The sequence below is a fragment of the Trichoderma harzianum genome (assembly GCF_003025095.1).
Source record: "Trichoderma harzianum CBS 226.95 unplaced genomic scaffold M431scaffold_7, whole genome shotgun sequence".
NCBI classification, from domain to species: domain Eukaryota; kingdom Fungi; phylum Ascomycota; class Sordariomycetes; order Hypocreales; family Hypocreaceae; genus Trichoderma; species Trichoderma harzianum.
In genome coordinates, this window is record NW_020209255.1 from 127248 (window position 1) to 153125 (window position 25878).

General features: G+C 46.3%; 12 protein-coding genes across 12 annotated transcripts; 6 read left to right on the top strand and 6 right to left on the bottom strand.

The window, feature by feature from the left end:
* Positions 1-2010: 2010 nt before the first annotated feature.
* On the bottom strand, positions 2011-3843 carry M431DRAFT_116765 (hypothetical protein). The gene is made up of 4 exons (XM_024911972.1): positions 3701-3843; positions 3385-3643; positions 2732-3335; positions 2011-2673 (listed from the first exon to the last, which is right to left on the bottom strand). Exons 1-4 carry the CDS (start codon positions 3737-3739, stop codon positions 2088-2090), a joined length of 1488 nt encoding a protein of 495 aa, XP_024773228.1. The 5' UTR covers positions 3740-3843; the 3' UTR covers positions 2011-2087.
* Positions 3844-4440: 597 nt separating this feature from the next.
* M431DRAFT_5866 (hypothetical protein) lies at positions 4441-6364 on the top strand (the record flags this gene model as incomplete). Its single annotated transcript, XM_024921528.1, has 3 exons — positions 4441-4581; positions 4638-4851; positions 4938-6364. The coding sequence occupies 3 exons, from the start codon at positions 4441-4443 to the stop codon at positions 6362-6364; spliced, it is 1782 nt and encodes a 593-aa protein (XP_024773229.1).
* Positions 6365-6515: 151 nt separating this feature from the next.
* M431DRAFT_116768 (hypothetical protein) lies at positions 6516-7458 on the bottom strand. Its single transcript, XM_024911973.1, has 2 exons — positions 7315-7458; positions 6516-7241 (listed from the first exon to the last, which is right to left on the bottom strand). Exons 1-2 carry the CDS (start codon positions 7371-7373, stop codon positions 6521-6523), a joined length of 780 nt encoding a protein of 259 aa, XP_024773230.1. The 5' UTR covers positions 7374-7458; the 3' UTR covers positions 6516-6520.
* A 467-nt stretch (positions 7459-7925) lies between these two features.
* M431DRAFT_116771 (hypothetical protein) lies at positions 7926-9237 on the top strand (the record flags this gene model as incomplete). The annotated part of the gene is made up of 4 exons (XM_024911974.1): positions 7926-8044; positions 8113-8894; positions 8958-9009; positions 9060-9237. The coding sequence occupies 4 exons, from the start codon at positions 7926-7928 to the stop codon at positions 9160-9162; spliced, it is 1056 nt and encodes a 351-aa protein (XP_024773231.1). The 3' UTR covers positions 9163-9237.
* Positions 9238-10150: 913 nt separating this feature from the next.
* Positions 10151-12247, bottom strand: M431DRAFT_495521 (hypothetical protein; the record flags this gene model as incomplete). The annotated part of the gene is made up of 8 exons (XM_024917374.1): positions 10151-10414; positions 10520-10628; positions 10676-11267; positions 11336-11401; positions 11455-11636; positions 11705-11832; positions 11896-11966; positions 12040-12247. 8 exons carry the CDS (start codon positions 12245-12247, stop codon positions 10151-10153), a joined length of 1620 nt encoding a protein of 539 aa, XP_024773232.1.
* A 689-nt stretch (positions 12248-12936) lies between these two features.
* On the top strand, positions 12937-13716 carry M431DRAFT_86467 (hypothetical protein; the record flags this gene model as incomplete). Its single annotated transcript, XM_024923684.1, has 1 exon — positions 12937-13716. One exon carries the CDS (start codon positions 12937-12939, stop codon positions 13714-13716), a length of 780 nt encoding a protein of 259 aa, XP_024773233.1.
* A 200-nt stretch (positions 13717-13916) lies between these two features.
* Positions 13917-15111, bottom strand: M431DRAFT_5871 (hypothetical protein; the record flags this gene model as incomplete). The annotated part of the gene is made up of 2 exons (XM_024921529.1): positions 13917-14759; positions 14821-15111. The coding sequence occupies 2 exons, from the start codon at positions 15109-15111 to the stop codon at positions 13917-13919; spliced, it is 1134 nt and encodes a 377-aa protein (XP_024773234.1).
* On the bottom strand, positions 14945-16276 carry M431DRAFT_440598 (hypothetical protein). Its single transcript, XM_024915199.1, has 2 exons — positions 16258-16276; positions 14945-16192 (listed from the first exon to the last, which is right to left on the bottom strand). The coding sequence occupies exon 2, from the start codon at positions 15908-15910 to the stop codon at positions 15098-15100; it is 813 nt and encodes a 270-aa protein (XP_024773235.1). The 5' UTR covers positions 15911-16192; positions 16258-16276; the 3' UTR covers positions 14945-15097.
* A 3068-nt stretch (positions 16277-19344) lies between these two features.
* M431DRAFT_116772 (hypothetical protein) lies at positions 19345-20300 on the top strand. The gene is made up of 2 exons (XM_024911975.1): positions 19345-19702; positions 19759-20300. Exons 1-2 carry the CDS (start codon positions 19496-19498, stop codon positions 20128-20130), a joined length of 579 nt encoding a protein of 192 aa, XP_024773236.1. The 5' UTR covers positions 19345-19495; the 3' UTR covers positions 20131-20300.
* Positions 20301-21530: 1230 nt separating this feature from the next.
* On the top strand, positions 21531-21863 carry M431DRAFT_86392 (hypothetical protein; the record flags this gene model as incomplete). Its single annotated transcript, XM_024923673.1, has 1 exon — positions 21531-21863. A coding segment is annotated over one exon (333 nt), but the record flags the coding sequence as incomplete, so codon positions are not given.
* A 366-nt stretch (positions 21864-22229) lies between these two features.
* On the top strand, positions 22230-24360 carry M431DRAFT_88120 (hypothetical protein; the record flags this gene model as incomplete). Its single annotated transcript, XM_024923874.1, has 3 exons — positions 22230-22949; positions 23018-23742; positions 23793-24360. The coding sequence occupies 3 exons, from the start codon at positions 22230-22232 to the stop codon at positions 24358-24360; spliced, it is 2013 nt and encodes a 670-aa protein (XP_024773238.1).
* M431DRAFT_508686 (hypothetical protein) lies at positions 24100-25589 on the bottom strand. The gene has a single exon (XM_024919145.1). The coding sequence runs from the start codon at positions 25523-25525 to the stop codon at positions 24452-24454; it is 1074 nt and encodes a 357-aa protein (XP_024773239.1). The 5' UTR covers positions 25526-25589; the 3' UTR covers positions 24100-24451.
* Positions 25590-25878: the final 289 nt, after the last annotated feature.

Genomic DNA, 25878 nt, shown 5'->3' on the forward strand with positions numbered 1-25878 from the left:
AGCAGCAACTGTGTATATATTATATTAACGCTAACGTTAGGGTATAAATTTGATTGAAGTGGAAGGGTGAGAACGGCAGTGACGACGACGATAATAAGTCTAAGGCCGCTGACGGTAACGACGACCTCCTTAATGCATAAGCCGGCACTAACGCCGTTGACGACGACCTCGCCGCTTGCGCTGCTGAGCAAGAGGCTGCTGAGAGTGGTGATGCCGCCTTACTGCCTGCTGCTGACCCTCTGACTTACAAAGGGATGTTCCGCGCGTAGAAGTAGGTTATTTACGCCGAAGACGAGGAAGCTTTTAAGTTAATATAGCATAAGATAAGGGTTATATACGATTTAACGTAAAACCACATCCTACGCTATATCTTAAAGGAATATATGCTGTACTGCGAGCAGTGGGCACGCTGCTTTATTAAGAGATATTATAACTTCGGCCAGTAAGTTAACAGCCCCGTGGAAATAGTACATAAGGATGTGAAGTCCTTCCTTATTACAGGTATAAGCAACCTCCTCTACCTTTATAATACAATCTGTCTAATGTTAAAGAAGAAGGAGAGGGATTATGAGGAGAAGGCGGCTAAGATACAGCAGCGGCTGCGGTAGCGCTTTATTTAGCAGCAGCACTAGCTGGGTAATATCTTAATGACCGTCGGCTACGTTGCCGTTGACCTCCTTGCTTAATAGTATTGCCTAGCCGTGGCTGCAATGCCCTCGAGCCTTGCCCTGATGCCTTTGCTGCTTCCTCCCTGCACCGGTAGCTTTATGTAGCAGTACGCGCTTCCTTGCAGCTATATAATCTTTGAGAAGCTTAACGCTGGCGAGGCCTTTAGCAAAGACGATGTTTACCTGCGATGGTGGCTGGTTAAGCCTCTAGTACGTTCTCTCTTGTTTTTCTAAGGGAAAGCTACTAACTACGTGATGCTAGGATATTAACAAGCCCCTGCTTTGAATTTGCGATCCCGACATTATCTAGAACCTCCGTAGTCAACTGCGGCTTATAAATAACGAGAGAATGACTGTACTGTTAGTACTGAGGGCCGCCGACGGCCAAGATGATGCCTAGCAGGAGGAGATAATACAGTTAACGCAGCTAAGGAGGCTAAGGTAGAATTCGCAGGCGCCTCGCCGCGTAAAGCTAAGCTCGCGCCGCAATCTCTCTTAATTTAAAGTTTAGGGCTTGCAGAGGTTATCCTAAAGCCGCGGCCGCGGCCGCACCCGGGCAACTTCGTCACAGTCGGCGAGAGGTTCCCAGTTACAGCTAAATACGCGGGTTACTAGAACTATAAGGGGACGGTCTTAAAGATAAGCCGGCGCCTCTGCTACGACGAGGCTGGCCGCGATAGCCGCTGCTGCCCTTGATACAGATACTGAGACAGAGGCCGTGACGGAGTCCGAGGCCGAGGACGTTATTGTTATCCCAGCTACCCAGATAGAGGATAATGATGAAGACGAACTAGCTAGGCTATGAGAAGTGTGTTTATCTTAATTAGAAGGATCGGAATTGTTATCTCTGAATGAATTGGGTTAGATCGATAGTCTTTAGTGTTGTAATGTAAATTTTTGTATGGTGATCTTCCTTCCCAGTGTGCTGCACTGTATTTTGGTGTGCGGGTGTGGCAATTGCGATCAAGGGGGTAAATCTAGCTCGCTATGTGGAGTACTACGGTTTAAATAGGAATACGTTACGGTGCAAATAGGAGAACTCTACAAAATTTGGTTGGTGTTTTTCTCTCTCTATTTTTTTTATTTTTTTTTAAAAATTCTTCATGTAAGCTGAATCTCAGAGTAATAATGATATCATAGACTTATGTTACGTAAATTCTTATGGTATATTTTACCGTAACTTTTACTTTCACTATTGCAGCAAATTCCTACAGGGTAATCAATAGTCTGTATTCCAACCCCTGTCAGCCCCATCCAATCACGATGAAGTCATGCGTAGTCAACACGACTCGATATGATTAAGTAGTCCATGAATTCGAGAAACCTATACGATGAACAATCTGGAATTCTTTCGCTTGTCTATCTCATTATAGTACAACAAGAACCGAGTCATGAAGTAGAAGCTGAGGTAACGTTACGCTACAAGTGCAGGTTTCCGAGAGTAATTGCCTTAATGGTAATGTACTCATCAATTCCATGGAGGCTCCCTTCTCTCCCATAACCACTTTCCTTCACTCCACCAAATGGTGTCTCACACCCCGAAATCTTCCCAGTGTTTACGCCAATCATCCCAACCTGTAGCTCTGAGGCTACTCTCATGACACGATTGACATCTCGGGAGAAAAAATAGCCTGCCAGGCCGAATTCCGTATGGTTGGCCAAGCGAATAGCATCTTGCTCGGTCTCGAAGCTGAAAATGGGGGCAAGTGGACCAAATGTCTCTTCTGAAGCAACCTTCATATCTTCAGTGACTCTAGATATTACAGTCGGCTGGAAGAAGAATCCGGTACCGTCAGTACCACTTCCTCCAATCTCTACTACTCCACCTTTTGATACAGCATCTTCAATATGCGATTGGACTTTGGTGACGGCACTTCGGTTCACTAGCGGACCTTGAGTACTTGCGGAGTCCAATCCCACGCCAAGTTTCAAGGATGCCACCTTCTGCACAAGCTTTTGTGTGAACTCTCTGACAACGGTATTTTGGACGAGGATGCGATTGGCACTGTGGGAAAACAAGAGTTAGTAGGATGAAGAAGACGAGGCTCGCAAATCACCCTTACCAGATACAAGTCTGTCCCGAACCACGAAATTTGGAGAAAATTGCGCCATCAACAGCAGCATCGATGTTGGCATCATCAAAGACAATAAATGGTGCATTTCCGCCAAGCTCAAGGCTGACTCTCTTCAAGGTGCCAGCCGCGAGCTTTGCTAGCATCTTCCCAACACCGGTCGAGCCCGTAAAGCTAATCTTACTCACAAGTGGATTTGTTGCCAACTCTGTGGCTGCTTGCCGATCCTTTGTTGGACACACCTGGATGACGGCTCGGGGAAAGCCGGCCTCAAGCGCCAGCTTGGTCAATGCAAGGCATGTGAACGGCGTTTCGCTGGGTGGCTTGATAACAACAGAACAGCCAACGGCTAAAGCCGGTGCAATTTTACGTGTGATCATGGCCGCTGGGAAATTCCAAGGTGTGATGATACCACAGACCCCGGCTGGCTCTTTGACCGTCCAAACATTCGTGTTGGCCTGTTGAGACGGGATTGTTGTTCCATAAACTCGGGGCGCTTCATCGGCAAACCATGACACGAATGACGCTGCAAACATAACCTCTCCAAGAGACTCTGCAATGGGTTTACCATTTTCAAGACTGAGAATTGTCGCCACTGTAACTGCATTAGCGATGCCGAATTAAGCGCTTTAGGTGATATTCACAAATATCCTTGTTGGCAGTAATCAGCTCAAACCAACGGCGCAATAAATTACCCCTACTATGAGCAGTCGAACTCCGAAAGAAGGCTCTCTGCGCATCATACGCAGATTCAATAGCGCGTTGGAAATCCGCAAGATCACAATTGGCAACATTTCCAAGAATCTTCTCCGTTGCAGGCTCAACGACTTCGAATGTGTTCTTCTTTTCTATCCATTGACCATCAATGAACGCAAGGCCAGTGAAGAGTGGCTCGTCCTTGAGCTATTGGCACGAGAATACTATCAGCCTAGTCCTACTATGAGAAGTATGTTGACATACCCGGTTAATGGCTTGATCAACAAGATCAGCGTGAGCCATAGTTTCAAAGAAAGAACAAAATTTCTCAAAATGTTAATTGCTCCAGGTTCCTATGGGAATGTTTGAGCCGTAAAATCTCCTTGAGAGCATGACAGGCTAGAAAGGTCTTTATAGATATCTGCAACAGACATCTGCGGTTCATAATCAACCACTTGTCTGACAATGAGACTGTAAGAGAAGCATGTCATTTTTTTCCCGCGTCCCCACCATCATTAGTGCATCCGGGATGATATTCCACTGTGAGAATCATTGGGGGAGAGAAGTCACTACGTTAAGAAGATGTAAGAAAATTATGTTTGATGATGCTTGATTGCGTTTTTGTTGAAAGAGAAATGGCTTGAGAGGGATGGTTCCATTGGCGCTGTACCTGTTCGTCGTGGGATTCCCATATAAGAAAGAAGAAAAAACCCCGTGTGTTTATTTTGTAGTGTAGGGCTTAGTATGCAACCCCTCTTGTATCTCCATAATAGCTCGTTATGAACTACCAGAATTACCTGCACCGATACCAAAAGGCCGTTTAGCGTAAGCGGAACCCCACCAGTCTCTTAAGGTTGCTTGTAATCATAATGAGTATTAGCCAGCGAGGTATATGTCTACTGAGTGAATACACTGTTGACAATTGATAAGGAAGAGATTGGAATCTTTCAACTAAAGAAAGCAGAGTTCAATTGAGACGAAGACGTTGGACACAATTGGCAGCGATGGCAGACGGCAACTCTCTCAAAACTGGTTACCTCGAATTTTACCGTGCAGGAGATGAAGAATCACATCCAGACGGCAAACCGGTGTTAAATCGATATTCAAGATTGCTCACTAAGAATCATGATTTCCCAGGAGCTAAGGTATACCAGTCGGCAATTGAATTTCTTGTAGTAGTTTACTGATGATGGTTGACTAGGCGATGCTCTATGCTGCTGGTGTGCCAGATAAAGAGCACATGGATACTGCGCCACATGTCGGCATTGCCAGTGTGTGGTGGGAAGGCAATCCGTGCAATATGACTCTGCTAGATTTGGGTAAAGATGTTAAAAGGGCTGTGGTTGAAAAAGGATTCCTGGGCTGGCAGTATAACACGATCGGCGTCAGTGATGCCATCACCATGGGTCACCAGGGTGAGTATATACCGCGCGCGTGGAATATTTGGTCACAATGAGCTAAAAATATATTTCAGGGATGCGATTCTCACTCTAGTCGCGAGAGATCATTGCAGACTCCATTGAGACTGTGACATGCGCCCAATGCCACGATGCTTGCATCGCTATTCCTGGATGCGACAAGAATATGCCCGGATCCATTATCGGAATGACCAGACACAACCGACCATCCATCATGATATTTGGTGGAACAATTGCCAAAGGCTACTCGAATACATTGCGCAGACCGGTAAATATCAGCACATGTTTTGAAGCTTTTGGGGCATACCATTATAGCACCCTGAAGCAGCCTGAGGATGGTGGAGACACAAGCAAGTCCAAGGAGGATATTATTGAAGACCTGGAGGCGCATGCCTGCCCAGGTGCAGGGGCCTGCGGTGGGATGTATACGGCGAATACGATGGCCACTGCCATTGAATCTATGGGATTTACTCTACCTGGTTCGAGCTCAACGCCTGCGGCATCTCCAACTAAAATGCGGGAATGCACTAGGGTTGCTGATGCAATTCAAATCTGCCTGGAGAAAGATATTACTCCCCGACAGCTTTTAACGAAACGATCTTTCGAAAATGCCCTTGTTATGACTATGGCCTTAGGTGGGATTACGAATGCTGTCTTGCATTTACTGGCGATGGCTGCAACTGCGGATGTGCAGCTGACGTTGGATGACTTTCAGCGAGTTTCAAATAAGATCCCATTCATTGCCGACCTTGCTCCGAGCGGCAAGTATCTCATGGCCGATTTATACGAGATTGGTGGAGTTCCAAGTGTCCACAAGCTGTTGATTGCAGCAGGGCTCCTGGATGGCGGCATTCCTACCATCACGGGGAAGGCTTTAGCAGAAAATGTCCAGGATTGGCCCTCTTTTCCTCCTGATCAGGTTATTATCCGGCCACTTAGCAACCCTATCAAGCCAACCGGCCACTTGCAGATCCTCAGGGGTAACATTGCACCTCAAGGAGCGGTGGCAAAGATTACTGGCAAGGAGGGCTTGTTGTTTCAAGGCAAGGCAATGTGCTTTGACAAGGAGCGGCACTTGAATCTTGCTTTGGAGAGAGGCAAAATCCCTCATGACGAGAATTTAGTGCTGATTGTGAGATATGAGGGCCCAAAGGGTGGACCAGGCATGCCTGAGCAATTGAAGGCGTCTGGGGCCATTAAGGGGGCTGAGCTCACGAACATTGCTCTGGTCACCGACGGCAGATACAATGGCGCTTCTCATGGGTTTATTGTCGGCCACGTTTGCCCAGAGGCTGCAGTTGGAGGTCCTATCGCACTTGTCAAGAACGGTGATATTATCACTATTGACGCAGTCCATAATACTATCAACTTTGACGTTAGTGATGAAGAGTTGGCTGAAAGAAGGGCTGGTTGGAAGCCACCAAAGTCCCCGGTCAGTCGGGGGACACTGGCCAAATATGCTGCCCTTGTTGGAGATGCGAGCCATGGAGCAGTTACAGATTTATTTTAATATAGAATTGTTATGCAATAGAGACTTATTCTCAACGACTCTTGAATGCATCTTTGCATCCAGATATTCATAAACAGATTGCGCTATGACACGGGGGATTGAGGTTGCTTTCAATGAGAACTAAAAGGAAAAAGTATTAATGTATTGAATTGGGGATTATTTTAGTCCTCCACTAAGTAATATGCTTTGGCCTGTCATGTATCCAGTTTTGCATAGCATTATAACTACATTAGCGACCTCCTCCGGCCTGCCGAGTCGTCCAACAGGAATGTTCCGTACGTCGCCTGGAGTGCCCTCAACAAATTGGGCATCAGGAATCATACGAGTACCGCCAATCATTGCAGGGGCAATGTCGTTGATGGTGATACCATCTTGGGCGTGTTTGAGAGCCAGATTTTTCACCATGCCCATCAGTCCAGCTTTAGAAGCGGCATAATGGCAACCATTGATGCCTCCCCCGTAACCTGCGATGCTACCCATCAAGATGATGCGGCCCCATCCTTTCGCTTTCATGTGTGGCACGGCTAGCTTGCACAGTATAAATGATGCTGTCAAATTCACACGGATGGTATACTCGAATTCATCGAGGCTGATATCTTCCAGATTCGGGATGCGCTTCCCATGACCAGCATTAGAGAGTAGGATATCTGGAAATTGTCCATGTTCAGTGTTGATTTCTTCAAAAGCTCGACCAATTTGATCAGAGACAGCCATGTCAACTTGATGAATGGAGACTTTTGGCTGGCCGAAATGCTTTGGCAGCTCAATCTCGCTCAGCTCTTCGGCAAGACGGTCGACATCACCTTTTGACGATGAATACGTCAGAGCAAGATGAACACCTTGGCGATAGAGAACGTCGGCACAAGCTTTGCCAATTCTGAGAGAGATAGGTGGCATCAGTATTTACTGGTACACAACAGTCAAAATCAGTTTCGCTAGGTGAAACCTACCCTCCAGATGCTCCCGTAATCAAGGCGAGTTTGCCTTGCAGCTCGTCGGTAGAAGTCATTGTTGTTTTGTTGATGAGAATAATGTGAGAAAGGCGGGCTAGACAGCGGAATGCACCCTTCCAATGTAGTTCATACGGGATTGGCTACTTCATGAAGGATGAGCGACTCGGACGCGATATGGCTCGTTCTCGCCCCCGCACCCCAGCCACCAAAATCGGTAATCGAGAACGAAGTGTGTGTTTTGGTGTTCTCCACTCTCCACATACGAAGGTGGTACGAAGTAGGGAAGCTAAACCCGACAAATTAACGTCTTAGATATCTCGATTGAGGCAGTTACTAACGAGGTCGGATCAGCGAATTTCTTGCGTGCTATCGTGCGCCGGAATAGGGTCAGAATGGCTATGTACTGAATCTTGCGTCCCTGTGCCCCAGAGTTCATAGGAAAGTTGCTACTTCCTTCAATACCTAGACAGAATAAATTGATACAACTCGGCACAAGCATAACGTGATCAAGGTTTTCGTTACACCAGTGAGGTTTCCTCTTTAAGACCTACCTTGCGTTGCTTCTATTTGAGTGAGCAAAAAGATTTTTGGACATACTCACAAAGATGATGCAGGCCGTTGTTTTCAAGGGAAAACTACAGGTGAAGGTGGAACAGCGGCATATTCCTAAGATAGAAGATGCGGAAGACATCATCGTCAAGGTTGGATATACAGCGCTCTGCGGAAGGTATTTCTCCCTCTCTCTCAAACTCTGAGTGTGCAACCTAGACTGATGCAACGAGATCATCTATACAGTGAGCTCCATGTGTTCCGTGGAGATCTTCCCACTGAAACCACCGATTTCATCATGGGACATGAATTCACTGGAGAGGTTGTGGAAGTTGGGTCGGCGGTGACCACTCTCAAGCCAGGAGATAAAGTCATAACGCCGTTTACAATAAGCTGCGGCAAATGTTTCTACTGCAAGCAGGGCTATTCTTCACGGTGTGAGAAGAATCTTCTCTTCGGCTCGCCTCGCCTGGATGGTGGCCAAGCTCAGTATTGCCGTGTTCCCCTAGCCGATGGATGTGTTGTGAAAGCACCTGCCAAGATCCGAGAGCACTTGCTGGTATTAATGGCCGACATCTATCCAACTGGATATTTTGCAGCTTATAATGCCTTTCGAGGGGTGCAAGAAGAAGTTCATCGCCAGAGTGTGGTGTTGGTTGCTGGCTGTGGCCCGGTCGGATTGTGCGCTTTGGTTGCCGCACTCGATTATAAGCCGAGACATATTATCGCCATCGATAGTATTGGATCACGCTTGGAACAAGCTAAAAGATTGGGTGCTGAGCCGCGGGACTACCGCACAGACATGGATGGTCTCCGAGCACGCGTGATGGAGTTGACGGATGGGCGAGGAGCAGACATCGCGATTGAAGTCGTGGGACACAGTGACGCCCTTGAAATGTGTTTCAGTCTACTACGGCCTTGGGGTAAGATATCTAGCGTGGGTGTTCACGTGGGCTCTATTCCATGGACTGGGAACCAAGCATTCCACAAGAATCTCAGTATAGATATGGGCCGGTGCCCAGTAAGAAGTAAGCTGGACTGATCAGGCTTCCCATGCGAGAATTGAGCTAACGTATACACTCTCTTCTCAGGTTTGTTTCCTCAAGCGCTTGAAAGCCTCGAGCGCCACCAGGACGACTTAGAGTAAGTATTCTTCGGACGCGATTTGGAAATGCTCTAACTGATCATGACAGATTCCTGGCAGAAAATATAAAACCCCTGTCCGAGGCAGTCAAATGGTATGATGAGTCCAACAACATGAGAGTGCAGAAGATTATATTTGATGCCAGTAAATAGGCTTCGCTCAGCCTATGTCGTTGCTCAGCTGAAAGAGATGATGAGGGGGTCGCGTCCGGTTTCGAACAATAGAACGACATGTCAATTCTGTGAGAGATCTTCCTGTGAAGCATAGAGATTAATAAACTCCAAAATAGATGTCATGCACAACGCTGTGGCTCAGTATAACATGTATTTGCCCTTATGATAGGAGGAATTCACGCTGGCACTAGTTGAGCTTATCTCTGTTTCCCCCTTCACACAGTGCTTGACATTGTCTCCGAGACATACCTGTCAGCCGCTGTCGGTTGAGAAGGCATTCCATCAGCCTAGGTACCAGTCTGAAAGGGATTTGACATATCTGTCATTTACGAAGTGCACACGGCATTTGCAATGGCCAATTGTCCAAATGTTGCACTGCCACGTCGAGGACCTGCTAATGGACCTTTGTGTGGACTTTCTCAACGGATTAGGGGTACCATTTTGTGTCAATATAGACCGTCATAAGTAATGGGGTTCATTCTTGAAAACTCTTCGAACGCTTAAATCTACAGTCTTGACTTGTGGATGTGCCTTTATTCTCACGTGAGGGCTGTTCTGGCATGCTCTCAAGAAGCAAACTAGGGCCAATAAAGCCATATAATGGGATAAACAGATAGATGCCATCGGTAGTAACCCCTAACATGACAGCAATCGCAGAACTTTGTCTTAGAGCAGCATCCCTGGTAGCTTTGTGTTGAAAAGCTAACCTCGGGAGAAAATGGTTGCTCTTCGTGGAAAAGTTCTGGTCGGTAGAATGTTTATTATCGGCCAGCTTTGCAGCTATATATGTGACTCATCCTTGACATACCCTTGAGATATAGGGTACTATTTAGTTGATTCGATATCTCTGGCCTTAGAGTGTGACTACCTGCGACCTTGATCGTAGTGATGCAGGACACCCAATAAACTAAATACATTGCATATTACTTGTCCTAAGCGTCTAATTGTGAGACTTCTCCGTGATGCATCAGAAGAGTGCGTGATAAAAGGATTTTAGATAACCTGCCGCGCCCTTCTTCTGTTGCGTCTCTTCGACAGCTGATCCAGCGTTCCATCCATCTCGCAACCCCTCATAAACGTCAATGTCCTTGATCTTAACGTACATGGGCCTGTGCTCAGGGTGCTTGAACCAACTGTAAACTTTCCAGAATATGTACAGAACCAAAATGACTAGCAGAGCAAGACACGCATTGAAGAATGTTTTTGCGTTGGGACTCGCTCCGCTCGGAGGCTGTCAATCATTAGCGGGTGTATAGATTAGATGATCAAGAGAGGCTGAACATACCCATAGAGCTGTTTATATTTGTGCACAAAGGCAAATGAAGTTCAGAAAAACCCCAACATAACTTCCCCACACTCCAAATGTTGCTTGGTGAGGTAACTCTTTCGGTGTGTGACCGTTGAACTTCCACGCACTTCGAAAGCGAATATGTGCAACGCATATGCTCCCATAGATGAAGTACCATGAAACGCCAGTAAGTGCCAAAGCCACGAGAATAAAACTTCACCGCTTGATGTTTTCTCGTTGATAAAAGCGAGCAAGCCAAAAAGAATTTGCAAGACGATGGTCACGACCGGTCTGCCGTGGCTATCTACATAGCCGAAAGAGCTGGGCATCATTTTATACATAGCCATGGCCTGAAACGTGCGTGTAGATGCATACATGGCAGAATTTGCCACGCTTAGGACCGATATGGTGATGACAACATTGAATATCGTAGGGAGAACCTTGATTCCCGCTAATTCGATGGCGAGAACAAACGGCGATGCTTTGGTGTTTGCGCCACTGGAACCGAGTAGTACATCGCTGTCGCTTGGGACGATGAGACCTAAAATGAAGAGATTCACCACGTAAAAGAAGGCAATGCGGAAGAAGACTTGTTTTGCTGCCTTCGGGATTTGCTTTCGTGGATCTGCCGTTTCCGCTGCGGCAAGCCCGGTCATCTCCGTGCCACCAAAGGCAAATGAAGCTGTCACAAAGACTGAACAGAACCCTTTGAAGCCGTTACGGAAAGCGCCAGGGTCATGCCAGTACCGAGCCCCGATGTAGCCACGGTCGTCGGTTGGCTCACCCCCACAGTTGACTGAAGGCAGGCGAATGTCAGCTTTCTCCCTGGTTTAAGCTCTTTGGGAACTCTCAAACGATACTCACTGATAATTCCGAGAATAATGAAGCCCATGCATGCTACCATTTTGATCATGCTCAGGACAAACTCAGCTACATGCTGTCGGTTAGCTTGAGTCTGAAAGTCTCAAAGTAGGTTGACTAGCCTTCGCCATAGCCACGAACTCCGAACAGTTGTATCAGAGACACCGTGACAAGGAACACAGCAATCCAAACGCCAATATTGATATCATCTCTCCAAAATGAAATCGTGATTCCAGCCGCCGTTATCTCAAATGGAAGAAGACAAAGCCATTGAAACGCATATTCTGCTCCTATTGCAAAGCCCCTTGAGTTCGATCAGCTTGTCATGAACCACCAAAAAGAAGTGAACAAAATGAAACAAATCTTACATACCACGATGGATCAATGAAACGTACTATATACGTGTAAAAAGCGCCGTTTACGGGATAGAGAACGGCCAGCTCAGTCAAAGCTTGCATCATGAGATACATCATGATGCCAACAATAATAAAGGATATAAGCTTCACGCGACTTGTTTAGTAGATAGAACGTCAATCACTGAGTTATATGCTGGTATAACATACCAGAGATGCTGGCTCTCCGGCTGACAAGGCAGAGCCGGCACCCACGAAAAGGCCAGCTCCAATAGCACCACCTGAAGGTATTAAGATTAACGGTAAGCTTCTCGGCTCGACTTCATATAATTCTAAACGAGAGTCTTTACATACCAATAGCAATCATTTGCACATGGCGGCCTTGCAGGTGCCTCTTGAGCTGTTCAGGCTGTTCTGTGGGACTGTTTTCTTGTTCTTGGAATGATGCGGCCGATTGCCGTTGATCCAGACCTTTCTCCTTATCCCTCGAACCGTCGGATGATACTGGGGGTGCAAGGCCATCTTCGGCGTCGATTTGGGCGGTAGGTAAGTCGTGAGACATTGTCAACAGGCTGTTCAAGATGTAGAGTAACAAAAAGAAAAAAAAAAGGCTTAGAGGATGAAGAGCTCAACACTGTCTGTGTGATAGCAACATGTGCTACATTTATTGGCCTTCGTCAACTCATACAAAGACGGGATTCATCTCTAAAATCTCAAGTACTTGATAAGAGATTCATGACGACCCTTGCTAGGCAACATATCTCAATAGGTATACAGATGTAGTCCACAGACACAAAAAAAAGGTGTAGCTTCCAATCGATAGCGCCCTAGGCCTTGATGAGACTATCTTAGAAACTAGTCGAGGCTCGTTGTCGACTTCCATCCGAAATGGTGGCTTGCTTAAATATGGTTAGGATGATAAGCCCCAAACCTGAACAATCGCTGGGTGTGGAGCTCATGCACTCTTCGTCGTGGCTCTCCACTTTCGCTATTAGATGACATCAAGGCTAACTTGAGAATTTGCCTGGCTTTTAGCATGGCGATAAGAGGCCTTCTTTACACGGAAATGCCCTTTTATCAAGATAAGACATCAGTCTTCGCTCCATTACGCCGCCATATTTACGGAGAGCTCACCGATAGGATTTCCAGTATTAATATCTTTCAGTATGACCCAGAATTGATTAAAACTTTACTCTTTAAGGGATCGGTCAAGGAATGGTCGAAAGATCACTGTGGGAGTCAACGTTCAATATGTCCTCATTCGATTTGACATCGTATCAAGCGTTATCATTTGACATTTATGCGACTCTTATTGACTGGGAAGCTGGCATCTTCAATCAGCTGGCGCCACTGCTCAACAGAATCCCGAAGGATCATGAGTTATGGAGTAAAACCCTTGGGGAGATCAAGACTTACCTGAAAAGGAAGTACTCTGTCAATGAACATGAGCTGGAAATGCAACATCCCAACGAGAAATACTCCGCTATCCTAGCAATGCTCTACCAGAGGCTTGCCAATCAGCTCGGCGTTCGAGCCACCGAAGAAGAGGCCAAGGCATTTGGCGGCGCAATTGGAACATGGCCGGCGTTCCCAGACACCGTTCAAGCTATGAAGTCGCTTGGGAAGTACTATAAGTTGGTGGCACTGAGCAACGTCGACAAAGTATCCTTCTCCAATACACTTTCTGGGCCTCTTAGAGGAGTCAATTTTGACACTATATACGTCGCCGAAGACATTGGTTCATATAAGCCGGACCCGAGAAACTTTACCTACCTTATCGACCATATTAAACAAGACTTCGGTATCGATCGAGACGGCATCTGTCACACAGCACAAAGTCTTACATTTGACCACATTCCGACAGCTACTATGGGCTTCAGACCCGGTGTCTGGATTTCGCGTGGAGGAGGGAGTATGGGAATGGGAGATCTTGATGCTGTGAAAGATAGAGTGAATCTCGGAGCTGTGTATGAGACTCTCGGGGATATGGCTATCGCTGTGGAAAAGGCTTTCCAGTCAAGTTCTACTTAGGCGCCATCAGGAATATGGACGTACACAGAATTTTCAGTTATTACCAAAGTTTCTGCTAAGTCAGCCATTGAGAAATGATTGACTGCATTGGCTAGCTACGCAGTTGCGAATTGTAGTTTCTTCTCGATCATAATGAACTTTATATGTGGTAGTAATACAGTAGATATATGATATTGGCCATGAATAATGTTTTGAACCAATCAAAGAAGCAGGAGATCAAGACCAAGAAATTGCTGAACTTCCCTCCAGTCAATTGCTATTTGACTCTGCTTGAGACCTCTATTTTTTGCCTCCTGAGACCTCTTCTCCCATACAGCGCGAATGACCTCTCTCGCTGTTCGACGATTCTGAATGCCAAGTTGACCAGATATGTCAAACCATTGTTCAACTATTTGTTGATCCTTTACTTCGTATGCCTCAACCGCTGCTATGAAGACAGGCCACATGGAGACAGCTCCTCCATGAAGCTGTATGAAAGAGAGTGTGTCTTGAAGAACTGTAGAGACATATTTTACGACACCCTGTGGCGGAACGTTTAGGACAGTTCGGAAGAGATATATGATAGCTGCGTTCCTAAATAGTCGTAGATGCAACCGTTGAAGATATTCCGCCCGGTCTTTTTTGGAAGTACTTTCCCAGATTTCCTCGATGTCAAAATCTTCTGTACTCTCTGATGGCGATGTTAGTTCGGCTATGTATTTTTGAATCAGCTCGCCCGGGTTTTCAGGAATGTCCCCTGTAGCCATTCGCTCGGCTAATAGCCTGATATTGGATATGACTTGTAAGACCTGACCAGAAGATCCTATAGTGAAGCCAAATTCACATCTTGAGGAGACATCCCTCAGTAAGGTATCTGTAATAGAGGATCGTTCTCTTCTGTGAGTGTTGGATGTTTGCGCAATTTCGAACGAAAGGGCAAGACTCTGAGATATGACCCAAGAGCGTGATGATTGTGCCCACGGTTGCTTTCCTAGGAACTTGGTCACCATGCCTCCTGCGCCACCAAAGTGGTCACGCCAGGGTAACTTCTGTCGAGCATAAGCCTGCGATTGGTCAGTGTCAGTCGCTCTGAACATATATGATAAAGATATAATAACGACTTACTCCTGTAATAACTAGAGTATAGAGAGTCGCCATACAAGCATCGTATTCTTCTTCTGTTGAAGAGCCCAAGCACTTGTATAGCTGATGCAAGGAAGCCCCATAATGCTCAAGCCCTTGAGCGGTTTTCTTTGGACCATCGTCATTCGTATCGCCATATAAATTTGCTAGATTGAAGGCTGCCTGCGCCAATATCGCATGGTATAGAGCGCAAGACGCCGGTGATGTATCCTGTAAAGCTGTGGACGGATACACTGATTTCCACGGGTTGTCCGCATCATCAACCGGAACCATCAGCGGCGCGCGCCACCCAAGTCATATAATGATAGAATACTGCAGCGTCGTCTGAGTTCGACCGGAAAGTATTCGGTATCGGCAAAATTGAGCGGGGTACTTGACTTTTCTTAGGCAAAGCCGCGATGCTGTCCGTTACATCTCGTATTTCATTACCCAAATTTGCGAGTTCTTCCTCACAACGTGCGTACAGATCCGGGAGACAGTCCAATGTGTCCAATAATATGGGCGAATCAAGGGTAATCGATGAATGCCGATGAAGATCCACGGTGTCAGAAAAAGGTTCCAAGCATGTTAATTCGTCGAATGGGAAATTGCCAACATATACGCCTTCGTCGAAGAGAGCACAATCTGATTTTTCTGACAATTCTGACTCCTCATGGATATCTCTTCTGTTGACACGATGATGCGGTTGAACGAGGTCTTCGTATGGGGAGTTTTTAGGACTTGTGTGGTTATTGGAGGTCTCAAATACCGTAAAGGGATTCGCCTCAAGCTGGCCTATCTGCGTTCCGCTACCGTTAATATCTCCATCGATCAGCCTTTCTAGCTGCTCGTCATCCAGGATTGGCCAGCCATCCCACGTATGAGCTGAGTCAAGTGACCGTCGAGATAAAGGCGGATATTTCCCTGTGGAAGGGTCGACCCAAACCAATTCGACGCTGTATCCCTCGCATGCCACGCTGTGCTTCCGACATGGCGTGCATCCCGGCACAACGCCGTCGCATCTAACTCGTCGCCGACGGCATGTCCAGCATGCTGAGAAAGTTCTCCTCACGCGTTTACGGGGAGGAGACATTGCGAAACTATACAAGGAAGAAATGAAGTTGTGACAATGATAGTTTCATACTCAGCTGTGCGTTTACCGGTCTTCCGAGTATGAGGAGAAAACAAATTGGAGTAGTCCATCGGGTTCGCATATTTGGGGGAGGGTGTGGAATATGGCTGGGGTCCATATCTTTCCATCCACTTCCCCGCGTCACTAATGGCAGCCACAAAACCTCGACCAACGCTAACTTATAGACGGGCTACTTCTTCTGTGGGGAGCTGATAAGCCATATCCATTCGAAGCACTAAGCACCTGTAGGCAATGACTCCTGTGGCTAATTTTGAGGTTATAAAAGCTTCTTTGAGCTTTAGACTCACTGTAGAACTTCTTATCCTCCAGCAGAGTACACCATTCAAAAGCTCGGCGTCAGTACTAGATAATCGCATATTGATCATGCTGCCGTGTTCTGCTAAGAGCACCTTTAGCGATTCCGCAGCGACTCCTCTGCATAACTTCACTACTCTCTGTTGAGCATTCGAGTAAGTGGCCTCGGAGATATCCCGAGTAACTCCAATCACAGAGATGGGGTAAACATTCCTTTCAATTGAAATTCCCGTCAGGCCTTAGGCCAGTACCAAGCCCATTGACAACATCGACTTTTTGTTCGTTGTATATATCTGGCCTAGTTATCCTAGCTACTATATTGGGAACAGTCTTGCTAAACATACCGGTGTATACAATTTGCTATTCAGCGGAATCGAAAGCACAATTATACGTCTTTTACAACTAAAGGCGCCGGTTTTCATCCACACAGTTGGGTATCTTCTTGTGGTCATGATGTCGGCCTTCAGCCTATAGTGGCTAAAAAGACCATGTGGACTAAGTCAAGATGCCATAATTTCACCGGCTATACGCATTGCTCGAGTTCATTAGCGATGGTGATCAAATAGCTGAAGAACTTACAGGATAATTTGCTGAGCCTTGGACAATTTCATTATGAATGACAGCGAGGTTCTCTTGGGGGACGCTATCTACCACCTTGTCGGTTTTCTCTGCGTTATAATACGGCGATATAGCCCGACCGCGCAATACGTTTGCAGTCATAGTGTTCGTAGTGGTAACTGGAGTTCGGAGAAATGAGTAGATACTACACCACTTTGCATCTGTTTCTTTGTGTTGCAACGGAAATGGGAACGAGGTTTTCTTCTGTACTGGGTTATACTGGGTTAGTCACAGATTATTTCCACTTTGACTATTGCCAAACTAGTGACCTCTCTTGCAACCGGAATCTTGTTGTACCGACTGAGTCCCAACAGCTTCCATCCAATTGCAAGAGCATCCGTCATCGCTTCTCGGATCCGCGGATTGCAATGTCCGCATATTCCGTGGATATATACATTTGAGAAGTTGGTGTATAATTGTTCATCTGTTGCCTCTCGAGGTGGGTCATTACTCAACACGAATACGAGAGGAAACAGCTCCGAATGTTTTCCTAATATTGCCACCCGGTAAAGAAGAACTTTATTCAACGTAGAGGTGCAAAACCTGTGAATACGGTTTGCGGATTCAGAGTAAACATTGGCCAATAAGACAGAAATGCATTTCTCGAGTTCGATGCTCTCAGGCACACATCGTCTTCTCTGCTAGTTAATGCCTATAGTTCAGATGTTTCTTCTCTTAGAATGAAATCTTGCATAAAAATTGGAGATAGTCTTCTTTAGATCTTGAGCGGAAAAGGTTCTGAGTTCTATGATCGCAGTTCCATGGGGTTAAGCTCCCATAGCTAATCCTGGGGAGAATTCGCAATGCAAGACTACAGCTACCACCTGCTTATGATGGCAATATTTGCCGAGGTGCGCGTGAGGTGCCTAACTAGTGGCTGTAAGCTGTCGTTACGAAACATTAGGTAGTACTAATCTCCCTTGTCGTATCGGAACATGCTACAGGTACGGAGGTAAACGTAGCCTTAACTAGCTAGTAGTCCAACCAGTAGTAGTTGAACTAAGCAATGACACAAAGCTGGCTCACACATTCCTCGTTCTGAGTTGCCTTCCATTACATAAGTGGATCTTACGGTATGACCAGTAGCAATCTAGACTATTCTACTTGACCCAGGTAGTACTGTTGCCAAGGGGTTAGTGCTGCCGTCATTTTACCGCTCTTAAAGGCGAAGGGTTGGGTTCTCGTACACAACCCATACCCCTACAAGATAAAATGTAATCCGTGAGTAAATCCGGATTACTATCATTCCTGCAGCAAAAACATAGATAAAGAGGCAGATTTAAGGGGTTGTAGGGTTGGCGAGATACAGTGACAAACAATGTGTTGATTATTTTGCACCGTACGACTACATAAGGTTTACACTGTATTTAGTTAAAAGGCAAGCGACACCTAGAGAGCAAAGGAGTTAACTTTTATCAGACGTTAGATAGTGTCATTTCCTAGACCATTTCCGTGTTGTGAAATCTGTCTATAATACGTAAATAGCAATAAAATATGCTCCTGCGCTTTAATGGCCTTAACACGACACTATGGTTAGATATATATAGCTGAGTTTTGCGTTCTATCAAGACTGTGAATAGGTGAGTATCTTTTGAGTTAACTACCTGAAGTACACTTGCTGAAATTCATGGCCGAAATGTTCATATATGATAAGTGATGAACAACAATATTCAGTCACTCGTCCATTCAGAGTACACCAGGAGCGTAAGGTTGTTTATTTTTACTAAATGAGTCGTTTTGGAGCACCATAAACACGTTGGTAGAATAGCGTTTAGACGGAAATGTCCCATGGTGGATGATTAAGCCCTGATATGATACTCGTACCATCAAGCATGCTATTGACATTGCAACAAAACTTTGCCCACATAATTGATTGCGTATCAACGTTTGCCCTCAGTAGCGTTTAATTTTGTATCAATATTTCTCTGAATATTTCATGTATAAATACAGATGAGCAGTAAAGGAACTGTTGGAGCTGTTGAAATACAACGAGATGAAATCGCAGCGCATTTAGAAGGAATTTTATGATCCCAGATGATGGAAGTAAACTGGTTGGCTATTAAGGCGTACACATCTTGCTTATGTTTTTTTCCTATTATGTTTCGGTCTCCCTGAATGTAGTATTCACCTTACTGTTCTCATACCCACGCACGTTGATTAGTTTCTTTCCAAGCTTTTGACTTACCATGTAACTGCTATATTAAGATTGCAACACATTGTTTGTCAGCATGCTGCATCGGGCCGATTAAGCTTCTTACGTGCGGCCGCGCAAGGGATCCAATTGTAACATAGTCCTTTTAGGCAGCTGGCTAAATAAGCAACGTTAGAATGTTGTGCTTTCAATGAGACATTGCCTTCGAGGGGATAAGTGAACATATGACGAAATGTATCATATCGGGGTATTAACTGGCCGCGTCTGCCTTCTATTGTTCCGAAGATCCCTATCCTGGTAGATCAAGGTTAAAGTTATTTATAAAGCACAAGGCTGTAAATCTATATAATAGGGTCCTCGTTGCCGTAGACATGATATTGTTCTTTCTTGACCGTCATTTTCAATCAATCTTTCCTCTCTTTCAAGCTTAATTAAAGTTTAAATAGCTAACACTCATCAAAATGCGGTCTAACCTCTTCGCTCTGGCTTTTGCCGCTGTCGGTGTCAGTGCTGCTCCGGCTGCCGACACTACCACCCTCACCGCGGACCAGGCCACAACCATCCTCAAGAGTGTCATTGACTCTCTCCAAGCCGCTGGAGATCTTCGAGCCTCTCTGCAGAAAGCCACACCACAGTTTACCGAGGAAAATGCTGCTTCTCCTTACCAGGTGCGTTCAAAGACAAGCAAGGAGTCCTGTGGGAGTGGCTAACATTGAAGAAATAGGCTCTTGCAGACAGCTTCATCAGCACCCTGAACCTCTTGCCCGGCAACAACGGCGATGTTGACATCGGCCCCGCCACTGACGCACAAGCGGCTACGATTTGCTCTTTGGTTCCCAAGTTTGAGGCTGCTGGTACTCATGCGAGCGATACCCTCATCAACGTGCCTGGATTCCAAGACGACAACACTACCCCTGCACGTACGGCGGCACTAAACTTGGGCTTTGCATTGGATAACCTAGGTTGGCAGTTGAACATGTTTCACTGGGGCTTTATTAATTCCGGTGCGGCGCTTACATGTGACAAGGCTACCCAAGATGCCTTTTACACTGTACCCAACTTGCTTATGAATGCTGGCGATGCTATCATTTACTAGGAGTAGTGGCTTTAGCACAGGTATTAAAGCAGGAGCTTGGTTCAATTTTTGGATCCGTATATATTCGATAATTATATCACACGTACCTATACCCTCTTCAACCTAGCCTATATGTTCCCTCGCTGTTTCGGATGTCTGCGAAGTCGAACCACTCTGTAGTGTCTTTTGTGGCCTCTTGTCTTCTGTCTTTTTGGCCTTTGAACCTAACTTGTTGTCTCGTTCAGCTTCTGCAAAAGAGTGGTACGCTCCGAGTGACCGGCGGCAGAACCGGAGCGTGCCACTCATTTTCGGCATTTGCCTGTGATAATCCCAGTGCTATTGGTTTGCGGAATGCGGGGTAAAAGATCCACTGCGTCTCCCTATTGCCACAAGACGTACGGAGAACAGAGCAGCAGCAGCCTATTCACAATTTGTGAGGAATTCATTCAAATATCTGCAATGTAATTTAGTAATGGAAATACTCTCATCGGTCTTATTTGTATGTAAAATATAACATGTTGTGCGGTGAGAGTACTGAAGACACTTTACCCGTCTGTCTGTTCCAGTATAGTGATTGCGGGTTACATATTGTACACCGAGCTTACCGCTGTATTTCGTGCCGCAGAAGCACTCTCATTCCTCTAGTCCGTTACTATTTAGTGTTTGGTAATAAATCAGCAAGCACCAGTGTTGACGTGGTTAACGTTGTTTTCCCCCTTTTGCGATGAGAGCTAATGAGAGAATATGGTTAGTTATGTGTTGCACAAGATTGGACTCCCACGCAGCAGCACATGTGCAAAGTGGCGCTACAGCCATGCTGGCGAGGAACTTGTCGTTCGACTGTGACTTTTACGGAGATTCGGGCAATGCAAGTGATTGGTATGCTGAAGTTAGTATGCTGAAGTTTAGCATCCTTTGACATCAATTCATTGGGGAGATGGATTAAAATAGAAAAGAGGGTGAAACATGTATAGACTCCAGAAATCGGATGGTTTTACGTTGGAAGTCAATTGACAAGTGTGTCGCCACTTTATTAGTGACAAGTGATCTTGAGAATGTTTTGAGGTAATGACATGCTGGGATATCTTGCTGCCAACAAATTCGGGTACTTCTTTCACTTACAAGCCGCAGGGACCGATATATGACATGGTCGTGAGGGAGAAGATGGCTGAAAGTGCATGTTCCAATTGGATAGCCATATTCCCCCAGATTCTGGACGCGCCACCCCGGATTAGAGGAGATGGAGCATTAAAAGTAGCCAGCTAGACCCAATAAGCACTGGAACTTATTAATTTTTCGCCCCGCAGTCCCCAGATCTTCTAGCAGTGTTTTTGTTTCTCTTCTCCTGTGTGAAGTTGCCTCCGATAACACCTCTCTTCCACAGCGATGCATGCTAAGGGTTGGAATCGGGTCTACTAGCAATGTCCCCGCCAAATAATCGACGAGTTCTCTCTCCCTCACTACAATGTCCTCATTGTACCAAAGCATTCTCTCGCCCGAGCCACCTCGATCGGCATCAACTAACCCATCTCCCACCAAGCCTGAAAGCCGTCTTACCATGTCCTCGCTGTGACAAGTCATTTTCGAGACGCGACGTTTTGTTTCGGCATTTGCGTGCCTCTCATCTAATCAAACAGCCAAACATTAAACGATCGATGAGAAAGTCGTGTTATCGTTGTGTCATCAAAAAGCGGAAATGCGAACGAGCACGACCCTGTGGAGGGTGTATTGAGTCCCAGGTTCCGTGTGAGTACATGTCGCCAGAACCTGGAGAATTGGCGTTCGAGAACATCAATGTGCCACAACACTCGAAGAAAGACTCACAACCGACTCCCTCGACACAAGAAGAGCGAGAACTGGATGATCTCGGCTTTGGTGGTACCTCATCGAGACTGAGTCCACCTGAAACTGCACAAGACGAACTTTTCCCACACACCCTGCAAACTCCAGTATCTTACTCGGGAGATGAGCCTGCTGCCTCATCCTGCTGCGAGGTCTCTCAAGATGGATCTTTTCACTCGATACCTGCAGAATTTTCTCCTACACTGCCGTCTAGCTCAACTATATTTCCCGTCTCACAGTCTGTTGCTGGCGAGATATTTTCGCATGTCAATGACTACATGCCTGGAAACGAAGAGGGAGTACCCTTAACTTATCCAATTTCTGGTTTACCTGACTTTCGAACGACTGGTCTTGACTGGCTTAGTGTTGATATGCCGAACTTTGGTCTCAACTCTGAACCGTGGGCCATTGCAAGTATTTTGAACCACCCCAGTACCCAGTCGCCTGTCAGCTCGAATCAACTTGGGTCTGGGTTTAACACAGAAAGAATTACTTCACCCCATTTTCAGCACCCTCGCACCCCGCCAACTGCGACAAGCAGAACAGGAAATTCGGTGAATAGCCACAATCTACATCCATTAGAATCTAGCTATACAGGACAACCTTGGCCATTCGACCAAGCCCGAGATTCACCTCCGCATCGGTACTCTTTGCCACCTCTAAGAGACATTCTCAGAAGCACCTCAGGCAACCGAAACAAGCGCCTGAACAGCCTAGTTTCATTTCTTTCTGACGGCTATCTTCCGAATCTATCGTCAGTGGAAGATATTAATGCCCCTCAGGTATTTGGCGATTTACACAGACTACTTGATCTTTATTTCTCGCGATTTCACGATATCCAACCGATTATCCACCGGCCAACTTGGAACATGTTTTCTTGTCCGACAATTCTTCTCACCTCAATGGCTTGCGTGGGAGCGTTGCTCTCAGATGATGAACAGGACACAGAGCTTTCATCGATGCTTAGTGAAATCTGCCTACCAATGATTTCATGGCTGGTAAGTCATTACTGCACTGGACAAAGTAAATCATCCACGATTACACGCACTAAACAAGTATAACATAGGGTGCTACAGATGGAGGGAATTACCGAGACATCTCTTATCTTAACGCGCTCTGCCTGCATCAGATTTACTCTCTAGGATCTGGAAATAGACAACTCTATCAAAATGCTGACCGTTCCAGAGGTGTTTTGATTGGAAGTTTGCGAGGCATGGGCCTTTTAGGCTCCTCATCATGGGGCATCATGGACGAAACCCAAGACAGTACTGAACTACCTGGGGCTGGAAACGACATGGGGCTTTTGAATCGTCAATGGCTATCTTGGGTTACCCAAGAACACGAACGCAGGGCAGCTTGGGCCGCATTCGAATACGATTGCAGCCTCTGTACTCTTACCAGCCGCCGAGGAGCTATTGATCTGAGCGAACTGCCTCGAAAGTTGCCCTGTAACGAATCACTATGGGGGGCTACCTCAGCACAAGCTTGGTTGGCACTCCGATCACATCTTAGCATCTCCCCAAGCCTTTCAGATACTTTGAAAGACATATTTTCAGGAAAACAGATAAGTAATTCCCTGGGGACATGGGCTCGAAGACTCTGCTCGCAGGTCATAGGGCGCCTCTTGTGGGATTTGAAGCAGCTAGAGGTAGTGGCAATGCCGGAGCATTTCGGTCTTCCATCCCTCCTCGGTGCGCACCAACAATCCAAAAAACTTTTACTGCGCTCTCTTAACCACTTACTTGGCTCCATGTCCTCCCCTTCCAACACTCCTGAACTGATTAGTTACAAGTAAGTAACATTTTGACAAATTCATAGAAGAACAAGCTAATAACTAATAGCATATCTGGCCTTCTTTGCAACTACTCCCACCTCTATGCTGCTGAGGATATCATGGATGCCATTGTCTACATAGTTCGCCATCACATATCGCAGGATTGTTCAAAGAGTCTATATAACGTAGAAGTCGCCCAAATGAGGTTAAGGTCCGCATTCACACAAGACGCTCACAAGGGCAGAATGCTCCTTTGGCACGCTGCACAAATCGTTGGCATCGCTAACGAGTATCTGGTGTCGGCGCCATGCGAAATCATGCGCGTGTTCATGGCTTACATCTTCATATTGGCTTATTCCACATATGGCCCACGGTTTGCGTCTTCTGCCAACGACCAAGTACCTCTGCGGCTGGACCTTCCATGCCACGAGAACACATCTCGAAAGCGCTCTGTTACGGACTGGGTCGGCACAGGAGGACCGGCAGGTTTGGGATCTATCAAGAATGTATTTGACGACGGCTGCGCCTCTCATTTGAGTCGTGACGCGCAAGTTTTAATGCAACGATTACGTTGTTGGGGATTGGCAGGCAAATTTTGCAAAATTCTTCATGTTTTTGAGACTAGGGGTTTTTAGATAGATGTCGTATCATAGTTCCCCTGCTGATGGCATTGAGTACTTATCGAATAAGCTCGATAACAGATGAAGTAAACTATATAATTATGCATCAAAAAATGGCGATACAGTTTGGAGGGCTGCTTACCCCACCAGGCATATTGAGCGGTGATGCAACGACAAAGAACTCCCATCTCTGTTCTTCCTTGCAAATTCGACTGAGCTCCTCCAGATCAAACAATTCTCCAACGGGCATACCCCAACCAGCAATTAAATACTCGTGGAGAAATACACCGGGTGCATCTCCCTGGTCTCCATTGCGCCGGTATGATTGCTTCGGAGGATAAACCTCGAAGGATATGGCATCACTCGCAACAGCAGAGAATCTTGTATTCCAAATCCATTTTAGAACTTCTTCCGTGCCTTCAACACCTGCATGAAGAGGGTTTGAACTCTGCGCATAAGCAAGCTTATCCGCCGGAGTCATTTTGGTATCCCATTCTTTCGTAACTCCGATGCGAACAAAGAGAATATCACCGGGGCGGAATTTGATGTTTTCTTCCTTTGCAATCTCGAGAAGAACTTCCAGTGATACTCCATGGTCGGAAAAAGTGCTGTACTCTATCCCATGTCGCTCCGCATACGAAACATAGTCAAGGAGCACGCCTCGGCCGCATATACCCTGTTTTGCCCAATGTTGTATCCCAATGCGCGTATTCTTTCGGTCTTCAATCTCTGCCGAAGTGACACCGCCGTAGAACAGTCTCTGTTTGGGATTGTCTTTCGTGGGAAACGGAGCTGAGAAGTGGCGCAGCCCATCCCACTGTGAAGACTGCTGTGGATTGAACACATAGAGGTCGTCAAAAGCAGTACCATTAAGTAGAGGAATGATGTGGTGCTGTGCCGGGGCTCTGTTGAAATTGGCGACATCTAGTTTTGTTAAGTCCCAGTTAAGGGAAATGCGACGGCCAGTCTTGATGCATGATGCAGCAGCAGATGCCACGACATCAGGGGTGAGAAGGACAAGGCGGCCCAAGCCTTCTTCGGCAGATTGAGAAGGAAATGGCCAGACCTGGCGGGGATTTGGGAGACGGTCGAAAGGTAGGGAATTCAGGTTAACGGGAATCTCTGGGGATTCCTGTAACAATGCAATGGGCTCAATATCTGATATAGAATGTGTATGCATCTTTATGATATAACCTCGAGAGGAGTTTCACAGGATAGTCTACGATGTTAGCATCGCATTCGTGAGAGAAAATTATTGATTGGGTTGTCATGACCTCTTTCAAATTACCAGTTCTCATTCCAAGGATCCTTACCGCAACCCCCCGCTTCTCCGCAAATTAGCAGACGGAAGCTATCTGCTCCCCAGGCGGAGTGTACCACCTCGTCTACGCGTTGGCGTGGGTATCCCCACCTCCAGCATTTCAATAGAGTGGTACGCTCCGAGCTGCTTGCCACTGAGCTGTGCGCGCTTGGCACAATGGTTTCATGCTGCGTTACCACGCTTGATTAGTCCAGAACGTGTGTGACCAGAGC

Bases quoted from the DNA above. Each gene is read 5' to 3' on its own strand.
- M431DRAFT_116768 (XM_024911973.1), bottom strand. From the start codon at position 7,373: ATGACTTCTACCGACGAGCTGCAAGGCAAACTCGCCTTGATTACGGGA. The intron at 7,242-7,314 runs GTAGGTTTCACC...TATCTCTCTCAG, and splicing joins ATTACGGGAGCATCTGGAGG to AATTGGCAAAGCTTGTGCCG.
- M431DRAFT_508686 (XM_024919145.1), bottom strand. From the start codon at position 25,525: ATGCATACACATTCTATATCAGATATTGAGCCCATTGCATTGTTACAG.
- M431DRAFT_116765 (XM_024911972.1), bottom strand. From the start codon at position 3,739: ATGGCTCACGCTGATCTTGTTGATCAAGCCATTAACCGG. The intron at 3,336-3,384 runs GTGAATATCACC...ATGCAGTTACAG, and splicing joins TACTGCCAACAAGGATATTT to TGGCGACAATTCTCAGTCTT. The intron at 2,674-2,731 runs GTAAGGGTGATT...GTTTTCCCACAG, and splicing joins TCGGGACAGACTTGTATCTG to TGCCAATCGCATCCTCGTCC.
- M431DRAFT_440598 (XM_024915199.1), bottom strand. From the start codon at position 15,910: ATGTCTCCTCCCCGTAAACGCGTGAGGAGAACTTTCTCAGCATGCTGG.
- M431DRAFT_116772 (XM_024911975.1), top strand. From the start codon at position 19,496: ATGCGGTCTAACCTCTTCGCTCTGGCTTTTGCCGCTGTCGGTGTCAGT. The intron at 19,703-19,758 runs GTGCGTTCAAAG...TTGAAGAAATAG, and splicing joins ATGCTGCTTCTCCTTACCAG to GCTCTTGCAGACAGCTTCAT.